General features: G+C 45.4%; 1 protein-coding gene across 10 annotated transcripts in view; it reads left to right on the top strand.

Moving 5' to 3' along the window:
• ABLIM2 (actin binding LIM protein family member 2) overlaps positions 1 to 21,477 on the top strand; it is a 145,314-nt gene that overhangs the window by 96,424 nt on the left and 27,413 nt on the right. For 2 of the 10 annotated variants that reach the window (XM_054172293.1, XM_054172302.1), the window contains 7 exons: positions 1,995 to 2,141; positions 4,564 to 4,596; positions 6,704 to 6,824; positions 8,556 to 8,654; positions 14,662 to 14,763; positions 16,948 to 17,001; positions 20,836 to 20,888. In XM_054172293.1, the coding sequence (XP_054028268.1) occupies positions 1,995 to 2,141; positions 4,564 to 4,596; positions 6,704 to 6,824; positions 8,556 to 8,654; positions 14,662 to 14,763; positions 16,948 to 17,001; positions 20,836 to 20,888 (609 nt within the window). The remainder of the gene's footprint in view (positions 1 to 1,994; positions 2,142 to 4,563; positions 4,597 to 6,703; positions 6,825 to 8,555; positions 8,655 to 14,661; positions 14,764 to 16,947; positions 17,002 to 20,835; positions 20,889 to 21,477) is intronic. The other 8 variants (XM_054172294.1, XM_054172295.1, XM_054172296.1 and 5 more) reach the window with 8 other exon arrangements.

The following is a 21,477-nucleotide window of genomic DNA, read 5'->3' as shown; positions in this document are numbered from 1 at the left end:
CAGTTTTGTTCCACTTTCTGAATTAAGAAGAATCTTCCTGTTCCTGTGTTCCTTCCATTTAAACAGATCCAACTGAAATTTTTCCTGGATGATTAACCTCATAGAAAACTTCCCTGGAAAACCTGTTGAGCTTTTCTTAGTTCATATCAGGAACAAATATAGTCACTGCACACACAAATCCTGGGAACTTTGGTATTTTTGTGTCACTGCACTTTTGTAGGTGACCACACTGAGATCTGCAGAGCATTGGAAGGGTTGGTCATCATTTTTGTGGCCAGCAGAGAGCTCCTCATTCTGCAGAGCCCAAGCTGGTAATGAGACAATGGCACTGCCCATTTCTCTGCTCTCAATGTGGCCAGATGGCCAGTCTGCCTACCAGCTGGGTACTGTTTTGGTGCAAGTAACCATTACCCAAAGGATAATCTGTGCAAATGTGGTAGTTTGATAATTATACTTTTGGAATACGTGTAGTAAGAGGAGAGTGGCCCTCTCCTTCTGCTGGCTGTGTGACTCTCATGAAAGTATTTGAACTTTACTTAAATGGCCTCTGTGATCTTCCAACCAACCCACAATGGTGGAAATCTGTCATCTGCTGCACTGTGACCCATAATTAAGGGCTACTTAGACATAGTCAAGAGCCTGGAGAAGAGGCGACTCAGGGGAGACCTTATTGCTGTCTAAAACTACCAGAAGGGAGGTTGTAGCTGGGTGGGGGGTGGTCCCTTCTCCCAGGCAACCAGCAACAGAACAAGAGGGACACTGTCTCAAGCTGTGTAGGGGGAAAGTTAGGCTTGATCTTAGAAAGAAGTTCTTCACAGAAAGAGAGATTTGTCATAGGAATGGGCTGCTCAGGGAGGTGGTGGGGTTGATGTCCCTGGAGGTGTTTACGAAGAGACTGGATGAGGCACTTAGTGCCCTGGTCTAGTTGATTAGATAGGGTTGGGTGATCAGTTGGACTTGATGATCTTGGAGGTCTCTTCCAACCTGGTTGATTCTGTGATTCTGTGAAGGAAGGAGGTGAAGTGTTGGGGCACAGCTGACTGGGAAAAATTAAAGACCTGACAAATGTTTTTCAGCATCTGGAGAGTCTGTGTTGGAAATATGGATTTGATTGTTCACTGCTGCTTCTGGTAGGGGAGCCCTGCACACCAAAACCACTTTAAAGGAGGGGTGATTTGTCTGAAGAAGACTCCAGTGTCTGGCCACCTTTGTCTCTTTGTGCAGCTAGCAGTCACTGTGATAGAACCAAGGGATCTGGAACAACATCATGCTACTCCTACTAGCCAAATATGAGTGGCAAAGGGAAGGAGAAAGCCCCAGAACATAAAAAGAAAATAGCATTGTATAGCAAATAAAGAGATGTGAATGTACAGAGACAGAAGTGTCCAGTTCTGAGCCCCTCAATTTAAGAAGGATATTGAGACACCTGAACATGTCCAGAGAAGGGCAACGAGGCTGGGACAGGGTCTGGAGCACAGCCCTGTGAGGAGAGGCTGTGGGAGCTGGGGTTGCTTAGCCTGGAGAAGAGGAGGCTCAGGGGAGACCTTCTTGCTGTCTGAAGGGAGGTTGTGGACAGGTGGGGGTTGATCTCTTCTCCCAGGCAACCAGCAACAGAACAAGAGAACACAGTCTCAAGCTGTGCCAGGGGAAGTTTAGGCTGGAGGTGAAGAGAAAGTTCTTCCCAGAGAGAGTTGTTAGCCATTGGAATGTGCTGCCCAGGGAGGTGGTGGAGTCACCATCCCTGGAGGTGTTTAAGAGGGGAATGGATGTGACACTTGAAGCCATGGTTTAGTAGTCATGAGGTGTTGGGTGACAGGTTGGACTTGATGATCTCTGAGGTCTTTTCCAACCTTATTGATTCTATGATTCTGTGATAAGTGGTTTGTCATGACGATGATGATGACTTTTCTGCTTACACCTGTCTGTCCTTTTCTGATTGCATCCTGATCGTATCCTTTCTTATTCTCACTGCTTCTCTTTCCTCCTTTTCTTAGGCAAAGCTTGGAGATGAAATTCTTGACTACAGGGATTTGGCTGCTCTTCCTAAAAATAAAGCCATCTATAACATTGACCGCCCAGACATGATCTCCTATTCTCCATATATCAGTTACTCTTCAGATGACAGGCATAGTTACGGGGAGGTACTGGAACATGGGTATTCTTTTTACTGTGAATTTAAGAGTCAATATGCATCATTAAACATGCTGCTGAATGCTCCCAAACGTGCATCACTGAAGCAGAACACCCAAACCCTAACATTTACAGCTTCTCTCACTGAGTCACGTCATCCATTCACTCACAAGCCCTTCCAAGACGCCGGTGAGATCTTCATTTCACTTTTTAGTGGGTGGAAATGAAAGAATTGCTTTCTGTGCTCATTTTCCAAGCAGATGACATGCCCCTTAAATACATGTTCCTCTGAGAGAGGAGTTGGACATGCATGCAGTAGGGAACAGAAGCCATTGCTAATTATGATGCACAAATCAGAAGCGAAGCCAAACCTCTCTCATGGCTTTATTTAATCTTTTCTTTGGAGTGTAGCCTGTTATTTTGGTAACACAACAGTGGTATCACCTCACCCATGTACAAGTTTCATGCAACTGTCCCCTTTTACTGAAGCTCATCCATGTCATGCATGCATTCAAAACCTGCAGAGCTAACGTTGTGCAGTCTGTGCTACTGGAATCTAGTGTAACATGATCTTACCAATACTAATACTGGGTTTTGTGAAGCATATTTGTATGCAACCCCTGTCATGCAAGTTACCTTTTCCCCCTAACCATATTTAACCTTCCAGTTGAATTTCTGGTTTCTTCTAGAATTTTAGATCTGTTTTTTCCCAAATTAAACCTTTTAGCTCTACTTAGGGATATTAGCAGCAAGTACATGGGCTAGGGAGGAAATCTGCTTTGTTTTCTTTAGGTGTGAGTGATGAGTAGGAACAAATGCCTGTGTATAACAGCCCCAGTCCTGCTGTCACTTTTTCACTTAGTGCCACTGAAGTCATAGACCTGCTCTCAGGTGAAGTGCAGCACAGACAATAGGGTGTGCAGACTCTTCCCAACCCTTCCTGTCCAGTGCTGAGCCACAGTAGCTCTGTCATAGTGCATCCTAAAAAGAACTAAGGTTGGATCTGGTAAAGGGTTTAAATGGTATTTAGGGTTTTGATTTCACTATACCAAAAGCTGCTGCCTAGCCCTGAGCCTATGGAGTGTAAATACTTCCTTACTAGGACAAAATGTGTGGGTGCTGATGATGTTTGTGGCCCTCCTCAAGTGTCCATCTACCTCTAGGCTTGGCAGAGGTGTGTGGACTAAACAGCCTGGTGCCCAGCTCCTGTCAGGTCTCAGTCACTGGGACCATCTGTAAGGTGATTGAGGCTGTGCTTGCAATCCACATGTTCATGGTGCTCCAAATATTTCCATGCTTGATGCTGCTGAGGGGATGGGAGGTTGTCAAATTCCTGTCTTCCAAATTTCAGCATCCTGACTGCTACCTGCAGCTGCAAGAGTTTCAGTAGATTTCAGGACTTGGAACTGTTAGGGTGGGTCTAGAGGAGGGCCAGGAAGATGGTCAGAGGGCTGGAGCACCTCTCCTATGAAAACAGGCTGAGAGGGTTGGGGTTGTTCAACCTGAAGAAGAGAAAGTTCCAGAGAGACCTTAGAGCAGCCTTGCACTATTTGAAGAAGGCTTCCAGAAGAGCTGAAGAGGGACTTTGTACAGAGGTGTGGACTGACAAGGTGAGGGGTGATGTCTTCAAACTGTAAGAAGCTTGATTTAGATTAGATACAAGGAAGAAATTCTTCCCCATGGGGGTGGTGAGGCACTGGAACAGGTTGCCCAGAGAAGTTGTGGAGCCTCCAAGCCTGGCAGTGTTCAAAGATTGAACTGTTCAGTGTTTGAAGTTTGAAAACTTTAAACATCACCTAGCTCCAATTCCCCTGCTATGGGCAGAGACACTTCTACTAGACCAAGTTGCTCAAGACCCCAATGGGACTTTGACCACTGCCAGGCTTGGAGGCTCCACAACTTCTCTGGGCAACCTGTTCAAGGTCCCTTCCAACCCAAAACATTCTGTGGTTCTACAATTTGCTCAACTAACCAAAGGAAAATGAGTGAACAGAAAACTCTCAGATTCCATGATGCTTAACTAGAAATGAAATACTTTGCTTTCCTTGAAACAGCCAGCTCTGCACAGCAAAGCTCTGGTCCAGATTTTGGAGGTGCTTCAGTGCAGAGCTAGCTAGGGCTGGGATGTAATTTCAGGCAGTTGCTTTACAGAGGAGTTTCCCGACTTGCAGCAGGCTCTGTGGCACAGGACTGACCTCACCAGCCCCCAGGATTCTGCAGCAGAGAAACCAACAAACTCTTCATGTGAAATGATTTCTCTTATTCCTTATTTACTTACTTAAAACCCCAAAAAGGCAAACTTCCCTGACAGGAGTTCTTCCTAACTGCATCACGTGTTAGACATGGATGTTGGGATTATAAGAGGAGTAGTTCTCACAAGTAACATCATGCATGGATTTGTATCACTAATTTGTTTTGTGTTGCTGTTTGCAGTCACCTCAGTTGCTCTCTCCAGCACCTACTGAGGTAATCCCCAATGCCTTTGTTCTCCTGTTCTGACCCCTTTTGTGATGCATAAACCTGGTCGTATTGAAGTGTGGGGGTTGCTTCCTGCCTCTGCAGTGCATGGGGTTTATCATTTGTGGGTTTTCCCGGTCCTCTTGTGCTCGATGTGCGCTTTGCTTCTGGATTGTCATCTGTATGCCTCTGTCTCCACTGTCACACACGTTTCTGCCTTCCCAAATAAATGATGTATGGTGGTCACTTCTTCAAGCTCTCCTAGATAAATTACCCTGGGAAATGTGATTTATGTTGACCCTTACAGCTGCCAGTGTGAGCTGACCTGAACTGATGCTTGACACGACTTTCTCCTCTTTTTTTTTCCCTTTCTGTTTATTCCACAAATGGTTAAGCTGCTGACACTGTTTGTGCACACACACACACACACTGGCCAGTCATTTGCACATACCTGAGAATCTAGGTCTGTGTGTTTTGATGTGCATTAATGAATGAAGCCAGTCATTGTTTCAAGCACCACCCCCTTGGAAGCAATGATAGCATTTAACGAAGTTTCCCAGGTATTTACTCCATGACACATCCAGGGCCAGGCTGGATGTTTTTCCATCTCCCCAGTTTTTATGCATTTCAGCATTTTTGGTAATGCTGGAGCATTGTGGATTTCCATTCAGGGTTGTAAATCCTAGACTGCTGCTATAATCCCTGGTGAAACAGGGAAGTTAACCAGCAGAGCTGTAATTTCATTGAGAGAACTTGAATGTTACAAATAAAACAATGTGCTTTATTTAATATTGGCTTTCATGAACTTGATTCACTGCTCCTTACCAGAGATGCAAAGTAGACAAAAGGTAAGGTCTGAAGCAATCAATATGACACCTTGGTGTTTTGGAAGCTTAGAAGAGTTTCCTTTAGCTAGCAGGTATCAAACTGTCTATGCTATTAAATTCCAGAAGTGGCACTGGTATGGAGGCTGGTGCTGCCATGACTTGTGTTAGGTGACTACTCCTAGAGCAGCCACATGGGAATCTGAAGATGAATGGATGCCTAAATTACACTGTCCTGGTAGGAATCTGGGGGATGATGATGGGGCTAAGTAGAATCTCCTGTGTGTTTAAATGATGGATGGTCCAGTGGGAGTCATGCAGGTGCCTACAGATGTCCCAGTGTTCTTGATAAGGGGCAAACACCTGCTATGGCATCTTCACTCACTCCTGCTGGAGTAGGAGAGGGGAAGCAGTTCCTGGAGTTGGCTGTCTGCAGGCTAGACTGATTTGTTCTGATCTGAAGTTAATTCAAGCCAATCTTCCCTTGTCTTAAATTTGAATTTGCTTTCACAGCTAGCTCACAAAAAGTGATTGCCCCATCTGATTCCCAAAGTAATGCTTCTGCTGTTAAGAAGGCACTGCATGCAAAGTGCAGCTGTGATTTAGGGCTTTGAAATGGGTGCTTCAGCACCAGACTTGGTAGAGTTAGATAATGGTTGGACTCAAGGATCCTAAAGGTCTTTCCCAATTGATTCTACATGGGTTTCAGTGCTTGAAGCCAAGGGTTTACTGGGAAATGGGTCGTGTGAGTTGTTTAATGCTAATGCCATGTCTGAGTGTTGCTGTCACTTCCCTAGCTAGCACTGAGCATGGTGGGATGTGGCACACTGGGCGAGTCAGACAGCAGAGACACCTTCTGTGGTGTAATGAAGCCAGCAAATGCTGACTTCTGTGTCACCTGTAACTATGATGCATCTATTCACACGGGTACAAAGTGGCCACAGGACCACCATGCTGACCTGCTCTCATCTCCCACCCACCCCTGTATGTTCAGGGAATTGTACTGTCCTGGAACAACACTTTAGAGTGTTCTGTTCTTCTGATACTGTATTGTCTGTTTCCTGTGTGTGCTGACTTTGGTGGGAACGGGAGTGTTCTCTGACCCTTGGCAGAGCTCTTTTGGGCACACAATGCAGTGAAGATGCCACCTCGTCTCATTGAGATTGCATGGAGTGTCAGGACAGCATCTCCTCCCAGCTGCACAGCACAGCAACATGCAAAATGGCACATTCTGCCTGCTCTGGAGGTTGTTTCACTTCCCTGCTGACATGTATTTCCTCTCTTCCTCTCAGGGTGACCAAGATGACAGATCTTTCAAGCAGTACAGGACATCAAGTCCTAGCTCTGCTGGCTCGCTGGGCTATGGTCGCTACACTCCAACCTCCCATTCTCCTCAGCATTACAGCAGACCAGGTAATTGAGAAGCAGCCTCATTTATTCTCCAGGCTTTTCCACTACTTTGTTTTATGCAGTAAGCAGGGTAGGCTGTGCTAGACAGGGGTTGAGGGTGGGCTAGCAGTTCACTGCAGTGATTTAGTTGCTGTGAACAGAGAGTCCTGTGGGGAGAAAAGAAAAACTTATTTCAGGAAGGAGCACCTAAGCAAATGAAAACAGGCACCTGGCAAGGTGGAATTTTTTTGTGCCTGTAAACAGAAGACAACAGTTTAAATCACTTAATCCTAGTCCCAGCCTGCCTGAAGATACACGTTCAATCCACAGCTGCTTCAAAGTGCAGCATGGCAGCAGTGAATGTAACGCAGTCAAGAGGGGGATGGAGGGACTTGGTTAGGGATTATGGTCCATGTCTCCTCTCCATGGTGCAGGAGCTGGAGGACTGAGTACTGGTTCTGATGGCTGGATTTTGAAGGCCAAGTTGCTTCAGCTGAGAAGCCTACAGCAGTGGTGACTGCAGCTTTGGGCTGTAGTAGCTGTGTTGGTGCTCCTGTTGCACAGAGAGGAGGGCTCATCACCTTTCGATCTTTGCATCAGAGCTTCTCACAAAAGCCTGTTCATGTTTGGGCACTGCAGAGTTTTATCCTTGGAAGCAATCCATTAAACTGATCAAAATGAATTCTACCTTTTCTCTACTCTATCATTTGGGTGGAGAAGAACACAAAGCATATTTATTCATTTTTTTTTTTATTGTCTTTTAATTTAGTTGAGGACGAGTTACAATTACAAACTAGTCTTGACAATCAAGGGTTTTAATCCTTCCAGTGGAAATGAAAATTTTATGGGTGACAGAAACAGTTTTTTTACAGGAATTGAATATTTATACCACCTAAAGTCTTTAACAACGTGGAAATGAGCTTGAGTGTCGAAGATTTGTTAGAGAGGAAAGATCAGTCTCTGCTGAAGGGCTGGCAGCTGTGTCTTACTTAAGCCTAACTGCACACTGCTAAAGGAAGGAGGAAAGACGAAAGAAATTCCAAATGAATTCTAAGGTTTCTCAGCCTCATTGAAAATTCAGAAGATAGTCATCATAACTGCCCCCTTGAACAGCTGCAGACAGTCCTCCAATATATGTCATGGAGATATTATTACAACAAAACAAACAAAGAGGACTTGAGAGAATGTCTGTCAAAGCACTTAATCAGGTGTCTTAACATTCAGAGCCAAAATAACTTCAGGATGTTTCTTCAAAGAGCTCCAATTAGCCCTGCCCTTGAGTGTCCTGGTGCCTTGTGAGCTAAACCCTGCCAGCACGCACTGAGGACAGGGAGAACCAGCCCCACTCATAGCACAGCACTCAGCAGCCAAGGCTCTCCCCACTTCATTCCATGAGCTCCATTATGAGCACACATCCTTCCCTCCTGCAGCTTTGGAGTATGCAGATGTTGCCCCTGAGTGCAGCCATGCTTTCTGTGGTGCCTTCTCTGGAATGTTTTCTGATGCCTTATGTTTTCAACACTTCACAGAGGGCTCTTTCTTGCTGTGGAAGGCCCTTGGCCACTGGCCAACCACAGAGTGTGGCCACTGTGCTGTTTTTAGCAATCACCAGAGAAAGATGAAGTCTTAAACTGTGTCTTCTAAGCATCAGGAGGAAAATGTTCCAGTACAGAAAGGAAAGTTGGCATGGTGGTTTGTGGCTTCCAGTAAGCGAGCTAAAGCCGTCTGTTTTCACTCCCTCTCTGTTGCCCCCAGCTGGTACTCTGAGTCTTGGTACCAGTAGCTGCATCTCCCTGCCCCAACACCCAAGCCCTACATCTGCATTCAGACATCATTACATCCCTTTCTTCAAAGGTAAGGTCCAGGAATGCAAGCCCGTGCTGTGGTCCTGTAGATTTATTCAGCTGTGTTTCACTTCTATGTCTGTGCAAGCATGGCTTCCACTTGGGTAAAACTTGTCCTAATTTTGTGCAAGTGCTTCCTTGATGTACTGTGTAAGTTTGAAGAGCGGGGTGGGGGTGGGCTGTTGGATTTTTCTGCCGGATTTCAGTGAGTGTTAAGTGTCTTGCAGAGGGGTGGAGGGGAAGAATTAGCTTTTCTAATGAAAACGGAGGAAGAAATCGTTTGAGAGTCTCTTGTTCTACAATGCACTGTTTACCTTTACCCTGATTTGGTGGTGCTACATAAATATTGCAACAAGCTTACACACTGGGTCCAGCATTGGGTGGTCAATAACCTAACCTTCCACCCTGCAGTCAGGTATTCTTCACGTTCTGTGTAGCATTACCAAGCATTCTGCCAGATAGGGTGGTGAAATCAATATAGCTGCTCTGATTAGCACATAATCTGGGCCATCAATTATAAAACAGAGCAACTGGGGCTATTCTCCTTGCCATTGATTGTTTTTGTAGTAGATATTTTATTTTAATCACCTCCATGTTATGTATCCAAGTACTGAGGAAGGAAACTTTGAGGCAAAGACTGTGGTTCTGTAGCCTCTTAGTTAGATACCATAAAGAGAAGACATTCAAGTGCCATGTGTATCTTCCCCTGGGTCTGTCCTCTTCAGTAACAGTAATACAGGGAGGAGACACGAATGGCAAGCATTTTGAATGCCAATTCCTTGCCTCTCTTGAACTGTTTGAGTTAATAAAGCCACACAGTTCTTGTCATCACACCCAAAAGGAAGGGACCCTCTGCAGGATCCAGCATTGCAGACTCGAGTGACTAGCAGGCATTCATTGCCTTTGGAGAAAGAAGGCATCTTCAGTGGGCCCTGATGCATCCACAGGCAGTTCTGCCCACAGTGTTTCCACTGCTATAAACAGGAGCAGAAGCAAGTGTAGGTCTTCCATGCAAAAGGAAAGAAATAAAATCTGATGAGACTGAACTCTTTGTTGTCTTGTTAAACTCTACCTGCAGAGCTCCTTCCCACAGCCACAAGCAGTCACCCACCTGTTTCTTGGAAGGCTGGCACACAGCAGCTGCTATTCTCAGAGGCACTGCTTAAGCAGGCTTTTTTGATCTGTCCTCTAAATTGTGATGATGTTATCCAGCCTGATGTACTTGGGTAAGAAAAACCTCTTTTGTGTGCTGCAGTGCACAATTCCACTCCATGGAAAGCTCTTATTCCAAAGCCTGCCTGCAGTTGCTTAGCAGCAGTCCTATTCAAATGAGTTTCTGTGCCACTTGCTGGTGCTCAGAGCAGCAGCAATTACTTACTGCTCCTGTTTGGAGGAAGAAATCCTCAAGTGGCAGCTCCCTGCACCCAAACAATTATTAGTGGTGCGATTTAAGTGACAATATTTTGCCATTCTGCAGCACTTTCTATCAAGGAGCTGAAATATTTGGCTTGTGGTGCCTGTCAGCACTGCTGGGGGGCAGGCAAACTCCTCTGTCACTTCCCTGCACAGGTAACCCTGAGCCCTGCAGAGCCTGCGTAGGTTATTCACTGTTGGACACCGAGTTAACATCACAGTCCACAAGGAGGCAAAAGATTTGCCCCCATCCTCTTCAAGGTCTCTGGTTTGGTTTTCTTCTAGGAGCTGCAGAGTTTTTTTCCCCTTACCTGGGGAGGATGTCAATGTGCTATGTTTTTTTCTCTTCAAAGTGGTTAGTGTGGGAAGAGGAGGATTGTACCAATAGATGCTTTGTATCCAAACCAAGGCTACTGCTGCCACTTCAGCTGGTACAGAGTGGACTCACATTCCTTGAAAAATAAACATCAAGTAAAATAAACCTGATTAAATCCAAACCCAATGCATTGCTGAGAAGTAATCTTTGCAAAACCAGCACTCCACAGTGGTCATATTAAGCTTCCAGGAGACAAGTGTTCTTACCCCAGGGAGGTTAAACCAGAATCTTCCTTTTGACTTCACTGAGGTTCATCATATCCTTCGTGAGAGCAACATGGGTTTGGTAGTCGTCGTTCTCCCTTCAGTGCACTGGAGTCTGGTTCCCATGAAGCCAGCAGGGTGAGCTCTGCTTTATCCTGCAAATGATTTGGTTGTGCTCTTTTAAGGATTTTCAGCTTCAGAATAAATGCTGTGATAGCCTCACTTCAAGAAAGCTTCACAGTCCATGCCCTTGCAAATCACAGGGTGTTTTACCCTCCCTGCCTACACTTGGTGTAACTCTTCCTCTGGAGATGGTGGAGTCAGTGAGAGGTCAGGCCACGGTGAGCCCTGCTGAAGAAATGCTTGCTTAAAACATGGTGGAAAGTCTCTTGCCTCTCTACTACAGGAGCATAGCCTCCAAAGTACATTTATTTGGCTTGGAAAGCTTGAGAGGAATTAGTCCTCCAACCTCAAAACAACTTTGTCTGGCTTGATGCAGTGTGCAGAGATATGGAAGGATTGAGTGTCGGGAAGAGGCTCTGACATCTCCCTCCCTAGGTCAGTGGTATCTGTTTGTTGTTCAGTCCTGAACTTAGACAGCTCTTGCTGTAACTTGCTATCAAGTTTCCCATCCTCCCAGATAAGATGAAAGCTGACTAGGAAGGAGATATAAACAGCATTATACTTCTCCTAACAATTCCCTTGAAAAGGGAGCATGGGCTGAGTTCTGGTCAGTTGACGCCACATACACAGGGTTAAAAGAGCAGCCTACCCTGTCAGCAGCCAAGGGACACAAGGAAGTTTTTGTGGTTGACACTCAAGTTCAAAGTAAACCTTTCCAGCTTCTTCCCAAGTTAAACAAAATCCAGAGGAGAGTTCATGATTCTGGTTTGTTAGCTCTGCACTGGCCAGGAGAGCAGATCACAGCCTGTGGTGGAAGACAAAATCAGAAGTTTGAAAACATGCTCTGCCTGGTAGCTTTATTTTCTCTGGGACCTTATTTGAAGTTCTTCTTCCATGTATGCCAGACAAAGCTTGAAAGAGACAAATTCTTGGCAAAGCCTCATTGTGGAGATTTTAATTCTAGGCTAGCTTAAATGACTGTCTGTACTTCCCACTCGTGAACTTTCTATATGGCTCTTTAGTTTGCTTTACCATTAAACACTCTTTTGTATTATGTCTATAAAGCATGTGAAGTGCAACAGCTCTTGGGTCCAAACCAGTGGCAGAATGACAGTTTAAATGTGTATCAGCTTGTGTCAGCAGGCTGCATCAAGAACCTTTTCCCTCATTTCGTCCTTAGTGCTTCCCTTTTGTGCAAGTTAGAGGTGATGGCTTTGCAAACGGCTCCACACAGACGATCCTGACAGCCAGCAGTTTGCCTATTTGCTGTCCCCTGGTGCTTGCACTTGCATCCTGTTCCCTTCCAAGTTTATTCCTCTTGATGAATGCTTCCTCCTGACTGCTGGCTGGCGCTCTGCCCTGTCCCTGAAGGACAACTCCCTGTGTGTGCACAATGCCAGCACCATGGGGGGGTCACTGCTCAGGAAAGTGATTTTTTTCCATGCAGGTCATATATATGAATATATATTTTTATTATATTCATACTGTATGATTAATGTATCATTTGAAAAGGAATTAGAAATGAATACACTGCAAAAATCACTTGAAAACTTACCTTTCCTTGTCACATCAAAAGAGTCCAGTAGAATAGAATTGAATAGAGTAGACTAGATTAGAATTAACCAGGTTGGAAAAGAACTTTGAGATCAAGTCCAACCTATCACCCAACACCATCTAATCAATTAAACCATGGCACCAAGCACCCCATCCAGTCTCTTCCTACACCTCCAGTGATGGTGACTCCACCACCTCCCTGGGCAGCACATTCCAATGGCCAATCTCCCTTTCTGGGAAGAACTTCTTCCTAACATCCAGCCTAAACCTCCCCTGGCGCAGCTTGAGACTGAAGCTTGTCTGAGGACAAGCCGACTGCGGGCTGGTGGTGAGTTTAAGTAGCTCACTAATTCTTCCCTTGCTTTTTGGAAGCACCATAAGCTGTCAGCAGGAGCACTGGGATCTGCACTTCTCAGCTGCTCAGATCACAAAAGTCACTGCTAATGAGTACAGAGTGGGAACAGCTGACTAGTTTGGGAGTTTTAATTTTTCACCAACTGTGAGAATGGCAGGCACAACATTTCAGGTGGATTAGTTGGTATCTCATCATGCAGTACCCAGTATGCTCTTTTGACCTCAGCTGGCCTGCTTCTGCTCCCTCTTAGCTCCGTGCACTTACCCAGCTGACTTTGGCAGTGCATGTCAAGGCTGGCTTTGGTGACAGACCAATGACCATGCATCCACTGCTTGTCAGCAGAAGCAGAGACCCACTTCATGGCCATAGCCATGGCCTGAACAGTTATAACAATTCAGTAGATTTATGGCTATAAAACCTGCCCTCCCCAAAGGCAGAACTCAAGTTACAGATAGAGCGCTCTGAGCTGCTTCACTTTCTTTACCCTGGAGGAACTGGCTACAATTCCATCATCACTGGCCATTAAGTTTGTGCTCCATCCACACTAAACCAGTAACAGCAAGTTAACAGCCCTTTTATGTTGGAGTAAATGTCATGTCTGGCTTCCAGTTGCTTCCGGTGCTGTAAATGAAGCGGATTTTACAAGTCCCAAAAAAGTAGAGCTTTACTTTTTTGTTTGCCAAGCAGCACTATAATGCCATAGAATATGCCATGGGGAGACCAGCTGAGAGGGAATGAAAGGCATTCAATGAGCACTTGACAAAACAAGTGGAAACGTGGACTCAGTACGGAAATACGGATCAACCCCTGTGTATCTCCTTGAAATTTGGGGATGTGGCTATGGCATTATAGACCCATGACTTGATAATCCAACCTCGTCTGCATATGTCAGAAATGCTGTGGCATGTTACTTGTGGGAAAAGTTTGCAATTAAGAACCAAATTCTGACATCTGGTTTTGTCACTGCTGAGTTCAGGAATGTTTGGCTTAGCTGGAACAGCTGGGGTTTTGGTCTAGTCCTGCTCTGAGATAATTTAAACACTGCAGAATGATTTCATTTCTGGTTTCAGGAGCAGGCCATGAGCCATAGCATTACACTTTTAAACCCCTTTGGTTGATAGATCGCAGAGTCACCAAGGTTGGAAGAGACCTCAAAGATCATCAAGTCCAACCTGTCACCACAGACCCCATGACTAAACCATGGCACCAAGTGCCACGTCCAATCCCCTCTTGAATACTTCCAGGGATGGTGACTCCACCACCTCCCTGGGCAGCACATTCCAATGGCAAACGACTCTCTCCATGAAGAACTTCCTCCTCACCTCCAGCCTAAACTTCCCCTGGTGCAGCTTGAGACTGTGTCCTCTTGTTCTGGTGCTGGCTGCCTGGGAGAAGAGACCAACTCCTTCCTGGCTACAACCTCCCTTCAGGTAGTTGTAGAGAGCAATGAGGTCTCCCCTGAGCCTCCTCTTCTCCAGGCTAAACAACCCCAGCTCCTTCAGCCTCTCCTCACAGGGCTGTGCTCAAGGCCTCTCCCCAGCCTTGTTGCCCTTCTCTGGACAGGTTCAAGTGTCTCAATGTCCTTCTTAAACTGAGGGGCCCAGAACTGGACACAGGACTCAAGGTGTGGCCTAACCAGTGCAGTTGAAGCTGCGTGAGAGACCTTACAAGATTGTGGATGTTCTTATCCCATTTTTTTTGTTCTCTGCATTGAAGTGTTGATAAAGAAAAAGAAGCTTCAGTTTCTGAGTGGGGCAGTGCCATCTGATACTGTCTTACCAGTTACTCATTACTGATGAGACTTTGGGAGTCAGAGCCAATACACTCTGCTGGAAATGAATGGCTTTTACACCCCCCCCCCCCATGCATTTCAAACTGTTGGATTAACAAGTCATTCTGAACAAGCTTCTTTTATGCTTGAAATACTCTACTTTGCTTTCCATCTTTTTTTTTCCCCCCCTTTTATCTGCTTTCTTTGCTCTTCCCCTTGGAGGCAGTGAAAGTGGCCGGAGCACTCCGAGCTTATCCATGTACTCAGACAGCAAATCTTCACCTTCTGTCTATCAGCAGGCTCCTAGGCATTTCCATATTCCAGGTAGGCATTCACTGCTTAGCTTTTGCTTCTTGGCACCTGTTTATTCTCTTCTGAATGGTTTTTGTGGGTTGTTTGGTTTTTTTGTTTGTGGGGGTTTTTTTGCATTGATTTCTGGATTTTGAACTGCAAGAGAAGAAAATGTCTGAGAAATGAAGATCTCTTAACTTTCTCTCAGAAATAAAGGAGTTAGGGAGCTGTGTGCTTAAGTGCCTATATATATAGAAACCTGTGTTAGAGGAGGCACCCAGTGATAACAGTTATTAAGCCTGCAAAGATCAAATTATTTGTCGTGCCATGGCTGCACAGCTCTGTTGAGCAGCAGGGAAGGATGAGGAGGTTTTAGGGATTGTATTTTTCCTTGTGGGTCCAATTTCTGAATTAACATAGGCTTTGAATATAGCTGGAAGACTTTAAAGCTTTGAGAAGCTCACCATGGCTGTTTCTTTGCACATCTACTATGAAGTTTTCAGGTTCACATTCAGTCAACAAGCACATGAAATTCAGGTCCACACTGGTTAGCCTTTTTGACTGCCTGAGCACATCTAAATGCTCAGTGGGACAGTTTGTTTGTTTAAGTTCAGCTTCTGGGCTCACATGTTGTAATGTGTAACTTTATCTGCCCAGAGCTGTAGTACCAAGTAAATCCCATGCCTGTACAACATGATGGATGGGGCTGGATGATCTTCAGAGGGCCCTTCCAACCCTTACCTTTCTATGACAGAATAGAGTAGAATAGAATTAACCAGGCTGGAAAAGACCTTCGAGATCATCAAGTCAATCTATCATCCAACACCATCTAATCTACTAAACCATGGCACCAAGTGCCTCATCAAGTCTCCTCCTAAACGCCTTCAGTGATGGTGACTCCACCACCTCCCTGGGCAGCACGTTCCAATGGCCAATCTCTGGGAAGAATTTCTTCCTAACATCCAGCCTAAACCTCCCCTGGTGCAGCTTGAGACTGTGTCCTCTTGTTCTGGTGCTGGATGCCTGGGAGAAAAGACCAACTCCCACCTGGCTACAACCTCCCTTCAGGTAGTTATAGAGAGCAATAAGGTCTCCCCTGAGCCTCCCCTCCAGGCTAAGCAACCCCAGCTCTCTCAGCCTCTCCTCACAGGGCTGTGCTCCAGACCCCTCCCCAGTTTTGTTGCCTTCTCTGGACACCTTCCAGCAACTCAACATCTTTCCTAAACTGAGGAGCCCAGAACTGGATACAGGACTCAAGGTGTGGCCTAACCAGTGCTGAGCACAGGGCAGAATGACCTCCCTACTCCTGCTGGCCACACTGTTCCTGATGCAGGCCAGGATGCCATTGCCCTTCTTGGCCACCTGGGCACACTGCTGCCTCATGTTCAGCTGCTGTCAATCAGTACCCCCAGGTCCCTTTCTGCCTGGCCACTCTCCAGCCACTCTGACCCCAGCCTGTAGCACTGCATGGGGTTGCTGTGGCTGGTGTGTAGAATGTGGCACTTAGATGTGTTAAATTTCATCCCCTTAGACTCTGCCCATCTGTCCAGCCTGGTAAGGTCCCTCTGCAGAGCTCTCCCACCCTCTAACAGATCAACTCCTGCCCCCAGCTTGGTGTCACCTGCAAATTTACTGATGATGGACTCAATCCCCTCATCCAGATCTTGGCTGTGGGCACTTTCAAATAATTGCTGGAAGGCCAAGGTAGCTCCACAATACAAAACACAGACAAACTGTAAGCTTAGCAATAAGAATATTGAGCATTTTGGTTTTAAACATCTGTATCTGAACATCTACTTTTCCTTCACAGTTAATGGAGACAGTCCCTTCCCAAGTGTGACTGTCAGAGCAGGTTGTTGTCCAGGAGTTTTATCTGAAGCAGGGACAAGGTGTAGCCTGTGGGGTTATGCAGTGGTGGTGCAGATGTAACCACCTACATTTCAGCAAGTGGATAACATTCAGGGTGTCTTAAAGCATTTCAAGGGACTTGGAGGGGATCAAGATGGTGGGCAGGGACAGCTAACATTTGAAATACATGAAGGTGGTGGATAAAGCTTCATTCTCATGTACTAAGTCGTGAATGACAAAGCACTGACTGAGTGTGGAGTGTTTGCTGCAGTGTTTGCATTTTTGGTGTTGTTGAGAGGAGACAAGGGCAGCTGGTCTGAACTGTTTGCTTACTCTTTTCTTCTTTCCTCTCTCTTTCCTCTTCCTCAGACACTGGCGTAAAAGATAACATCTATAGGAAACCTCCTATCTACAAACAGCATGGTACAGTCTGCTTTGCTCTCTTGCTCTTTTCCCTGCGTGGCTTTGCAAACAAACACACACTGACTTCCCAATTAGTTTGCTGCCTTCTGTGCTTTCATTCTGGCCCTATGACCTCAGACAGACAAGGAAAACTGTAAGATGAAAATGAAGTAGCATTTTGTCTAACATTCCATCCGAGGAAGGACTCAGTAAGTAAGCTTCCCTGATTTACATCAAGCTGATGCCCTGTCTCTGGTGTCCTGTATCCTGGCTGTGTCATTTCACTTTACAGGTATTTTTGGTTCCCAGACAGGATTCCAAGCAGCAGCTTTTATATTTTTACTTCCTCAGCCATCAAACACTGAGTTGAAGTCTGGATTGTGTCAGTTTTGCACTGCTGTAAGGAGTGCCTCATAATCACTGGAGTGAGCAGCTAGTAATGAAATTAAGAAATCAGCCCTGGCTATAGGCTACCAAGGATAGCTGTTTTAAACTCTCTTTTATAGATGATAGATGTTCTCCAGGGTTGTGTTGAAAATAAGTGCTCCTTGTTTTCCTGCAGAAGAGCAAAATCAGAGTTTACTGTAACTCACAAAAAGCCCCAAACCAACCAAATAAAACCCCCAGCAATGAGCTAAATAAGATTTACCTTTTGTTCTGGAAGACCTCCTGGCTAAAGTATGAGCACATGAGCCACTGATGATTCAGCTCCTCAAGCTAAGGGGACACTGAGCTAATAGATGCTGAAAAGGAGCCAGGGAACATTCCTTCATTGAAGAGACCACGTTTGAACAAACAAGCACAAAAATGTTCTTTCAAACAAAAAGTGCAAGAAGCTCTTCTAAAACATTTGGCTTTGAAAGGTTTCAGTTACAGCAGTGCCCAGCAGATTTGCTGTAGCTACAGCTTCTGTGTTGCTATTACAAACACCCAACCTCAGGATGGGGGAGGGAAAAAAATGGTGGAAAAGTGGAACATGCAAGAAGCTGAGAGCAAGGGGTTGGAAAGTGAGGGGTGGGGAAGCCTACATGATTGTTCTTTTGTGTATGTTCATTGTTCAGAAGCATTTGAACATCATTCAAAACACGAAGGAAAAAAGGAAGGGGTTTGCTCTTTGGCAATATTGGCACTGATCTGTTTGAGACATGCAGTTCACGCTGGGCTTCACAGCAGGACTGAGCATCCCTTGTTGTGGTGAAGCTAATGCTCAGCACTGATGAAATTCAGGCCACTTGGATTTCTCTGCCGAGGATGTGTTGTGTAAAGCCCTCCCAGGAGCTTGGGAGGGGCAGGCCTTTATGGCCCCCATTGATTCTGGTTGCACTTCTCTCCATCTCTTTGAAGTCTGATGCTCGGCATCCCACGGAACGTTTGAAATCTATGAATAATGCTTTGGATTAAACTTGGTGGTTTGTTGGGGTGGGTTTTTTGCCTTTGGAAACATCTTTGTCTTGAAACAAAAGCAGTTCCCAAAAATGCCTCAGATTGTCTGTATGGATTTCTGATGGAGTGAGAGCAAGATCCATGCTTACAAGCTGGAACAACTTGCTGACTGGTGATTTAGGGCATGCTCCCAAAATAGCACTGAGCCAGGTTTCAGTCCTTCTTGCAGGGATATGGAATTTATTCTTCATTTGTCAGATATGAATATTTCTTTATTTCTTAGGGAAGCAGCTTGCCATCTGGTCATAGAATAGAATAGAATAGAATAGAATAGAATAGAATAGAATAGAATAGAATAGAATAGAATAGAATAGAATAGAATAGAATAGAATAGAATAGACCAGGTTGGAAGAGACCTTCAAGATCATTGTGTCCAACCTATCATCCAACACCACCTAATCAACTAAACCATGCAACCAAGCACCCTATCAAGTCTCCTCCTGAACACCTCTAGTGATGGTGACTCCACCACCTCCTCAGGCAGCCCATTCCAATGGGCAATCACTCTCTGTGTGTAAAACTTCCTCCTAACCTCCAGCTTAAACCTCCCCTGGCACAGCCTGAGACTGTGTCCTCTTGTTCTGGTGCTGGTTGCCTGGGAGAAGAGACCAACCTCTGCCTGTCTACAACCTCCCTTAAGGTAGTTGTAGACAGCAAGAAGGTCTCCCCTGAGCCTCCTCCTCTCCAGGCTAAGCAACCCCAGCTCCCTCAGCCTCTCCTCATAGGGCTTGTGTTCCAAGCCCCTCACCAACTTTGTTGCCCTTCTCTGGACATGCTCCAGCAAATCAACCTCCTTCCTAAACTGAGGAGCCCAGAACTGGACACAGTACTCAAGGTGTGGCCTAACCAGTGCAGTATACAGGGGCAGAATGACCTCCCTGCTTCTGCTGGCCATGCTGTTCCTGATGCAGGCCAGGATGCCATTGGCCCTCTTACAGGCTGCCCAGGGAGGTGGTGCACTCACTGTCCCTGGAGGTGTTCAAGAAACCTGTAGATGATGCACTTCAGGGCATGGTTTAGTAGGCACGGGTGGTGTGGAGTTGTCAGTTGGGCTTGATAATCTTAAAGGTCCTCTCCAACCAAAATGATTCTTGGGGAAATTCCCTCATCAGGATGCTCTCAGCTAACTCTGAAGACCCTGAGAATTTTCATAATGCCATTTTTTTATGACCCAGCTTTGTTTTGCCACATTGAATTGAGAAACACACACCTCCCAGCCCTCACAAGTACAGATGGACACCTCTAGACTGTAGGTTTTCTTTCCTTACTGCAGTTTGTCATTTTTCAAGTATCACCTCCTCAACCAAAACCAGCTATGATCTGGATGTGAGCCTTGTGAGGGCACCAGAAAACACAACAGAACAACACTGAAACTCTGCTGGTGGTGGCCTTTTGCCCTCGTTTAGATTCAGGGCAGATCCTCTGCCAATGTGCTGCCTGGGGAAATGGAGAGGGCATTTCCAACAGCTCAACTTGATCTCCTCCCCCACTTCTGTCTCTGAGAATCTCATCTGAGCCTTAACTTATGTATTACCACACTGGGTTTATGATTGATAAATACATTTTCTGGCCAGACTGTGCTGCACAAGGTTCTTGTGTTGCCTTTTTGCAGCCCTCTTGCTCTGGGTTCTCATGGGTTCAAGATTATGTTAGATCACTGCATTACTCCAGCTTTGTACCATCAAATCTCTCCCCAGAACAACACAGAGTGATGCAAAGGCAACTAAGACTCCAATTTGAGGCAATTTTCTGAACTGGTGTGAAAATTGGCAGGAAATCTTTCTGTAAGATTCTGAGGTGGCTGAAACAATTCCTCTGGGACATAAAAAGATAAGGAACACCACACTGTGTGGTTGGTGTGAATGGTAGGAGTAGCTTTTAGGGTTTCAGTGTTGAATTTCCTTGTCAGCAAGTTGGAAGGTTACAGCAAAATAAGCCAAGAGGAAAACAGCATTAATAGTTTTTTGTTAAGAGACTTTTTTGTAAGAGGGAAGTGGTCAGAGAAGTTGTTGGTCAAAGAATTGGGAGTTTTAAACTCTGACACAGCCTCTTTTACAGGTTTCATGAAGAGATAATAGCAAATTTGTTCCTACCTTCTTTACTATCATCATTGCCCATCCTTTTGGGGAGTGTAGGAGGCCCAAGTGTGTAGACCACAAAACATCTGTGTGACCAGATGCACTTTTATGGCCAAAGTAACACAGAAAATGACTGCACTGCTTGCAGCGACCATATACATCAGATTTCCTACTCAGCTCTGGTTTGGTTCTTTCCAGTTGGTTTTTTTCCCCTCTTGAATGTATTTGGAAAATAACCACATCCAAAACAGAGGGAAAAAGAAGGGGGGGGGGGGGGGGGGAAGAGAGAGAGATGTCATTTATTCTAATTTTTATGATGAACTTCATCTTCCAGCAGCAAGAAGATCAGAAGGGGAGGATGGCAGCTTGGATCAAGACAGCAGGAAGGTAATGATCAGAGGGAATAAAAAGAAGTTGTTTATTGATCTACCTTGAAGCAACTGCTGCTTAAAATGTGGTCAGACACAGAGGTGTCCTTGCATTCAAGGGAAAGAATCATTACTACTTTTGGGTCTTCCCAAGAAGATCAGTGTAGAATTAGATAATGGTTGGGTTTGGTAATCTTAAAAGTGTTTTCCAACCAAAACAGTTTTATGATTAATCTCTCACCCAGAGGGTTCAGAATCTGCATTCTACAGTGAAGAAGAAGTGGGGATTTTGAGATGAAGAGCAGTGAGCTCATGAATTTTCCTGCAGTCTCAGTCCATACACAGGTGATGCAGCTGAGCCTGCAGACTCCTGCATTAGGAGCATCTTAGTGTACAAGAAAAGCATTACCATCAGATTAATAAGAGTGACACGGCACATCATGGTTTAGCACCGGACTTGGTGGAGTTAGATAATGGCTGGGCTTGGTTGTCTTAAAGGTCTTTTCCAACCAAAACAATTCCATGACTCTACAATCACCTAAAGGGGGGGCACAGTGTGCTGCTTCACTAACAGAGCAACTGGAAGTCAGCAGGTGTGGGTAGTTGTG

The sequence above is a fragment of the Dryobates pubescens genome, chromosome 23 (assembly GCF_014839835.1).
Source record: "Dryobates pubescens isolate bDryPub1 chromosome 23, bDryPub1.pri, whole genome shotgun sequence".
Taxonomy (NCBI): Eukaryota; Metazoa; Chordata; class Aves; order Piciformes; family Picidae; genus Dryobates; species Dryobates pubescens.
Note: the sequence above shows the minus strand (reverse complement) of the source record. Positions and strands in the feature narration are given on the sequence as shown.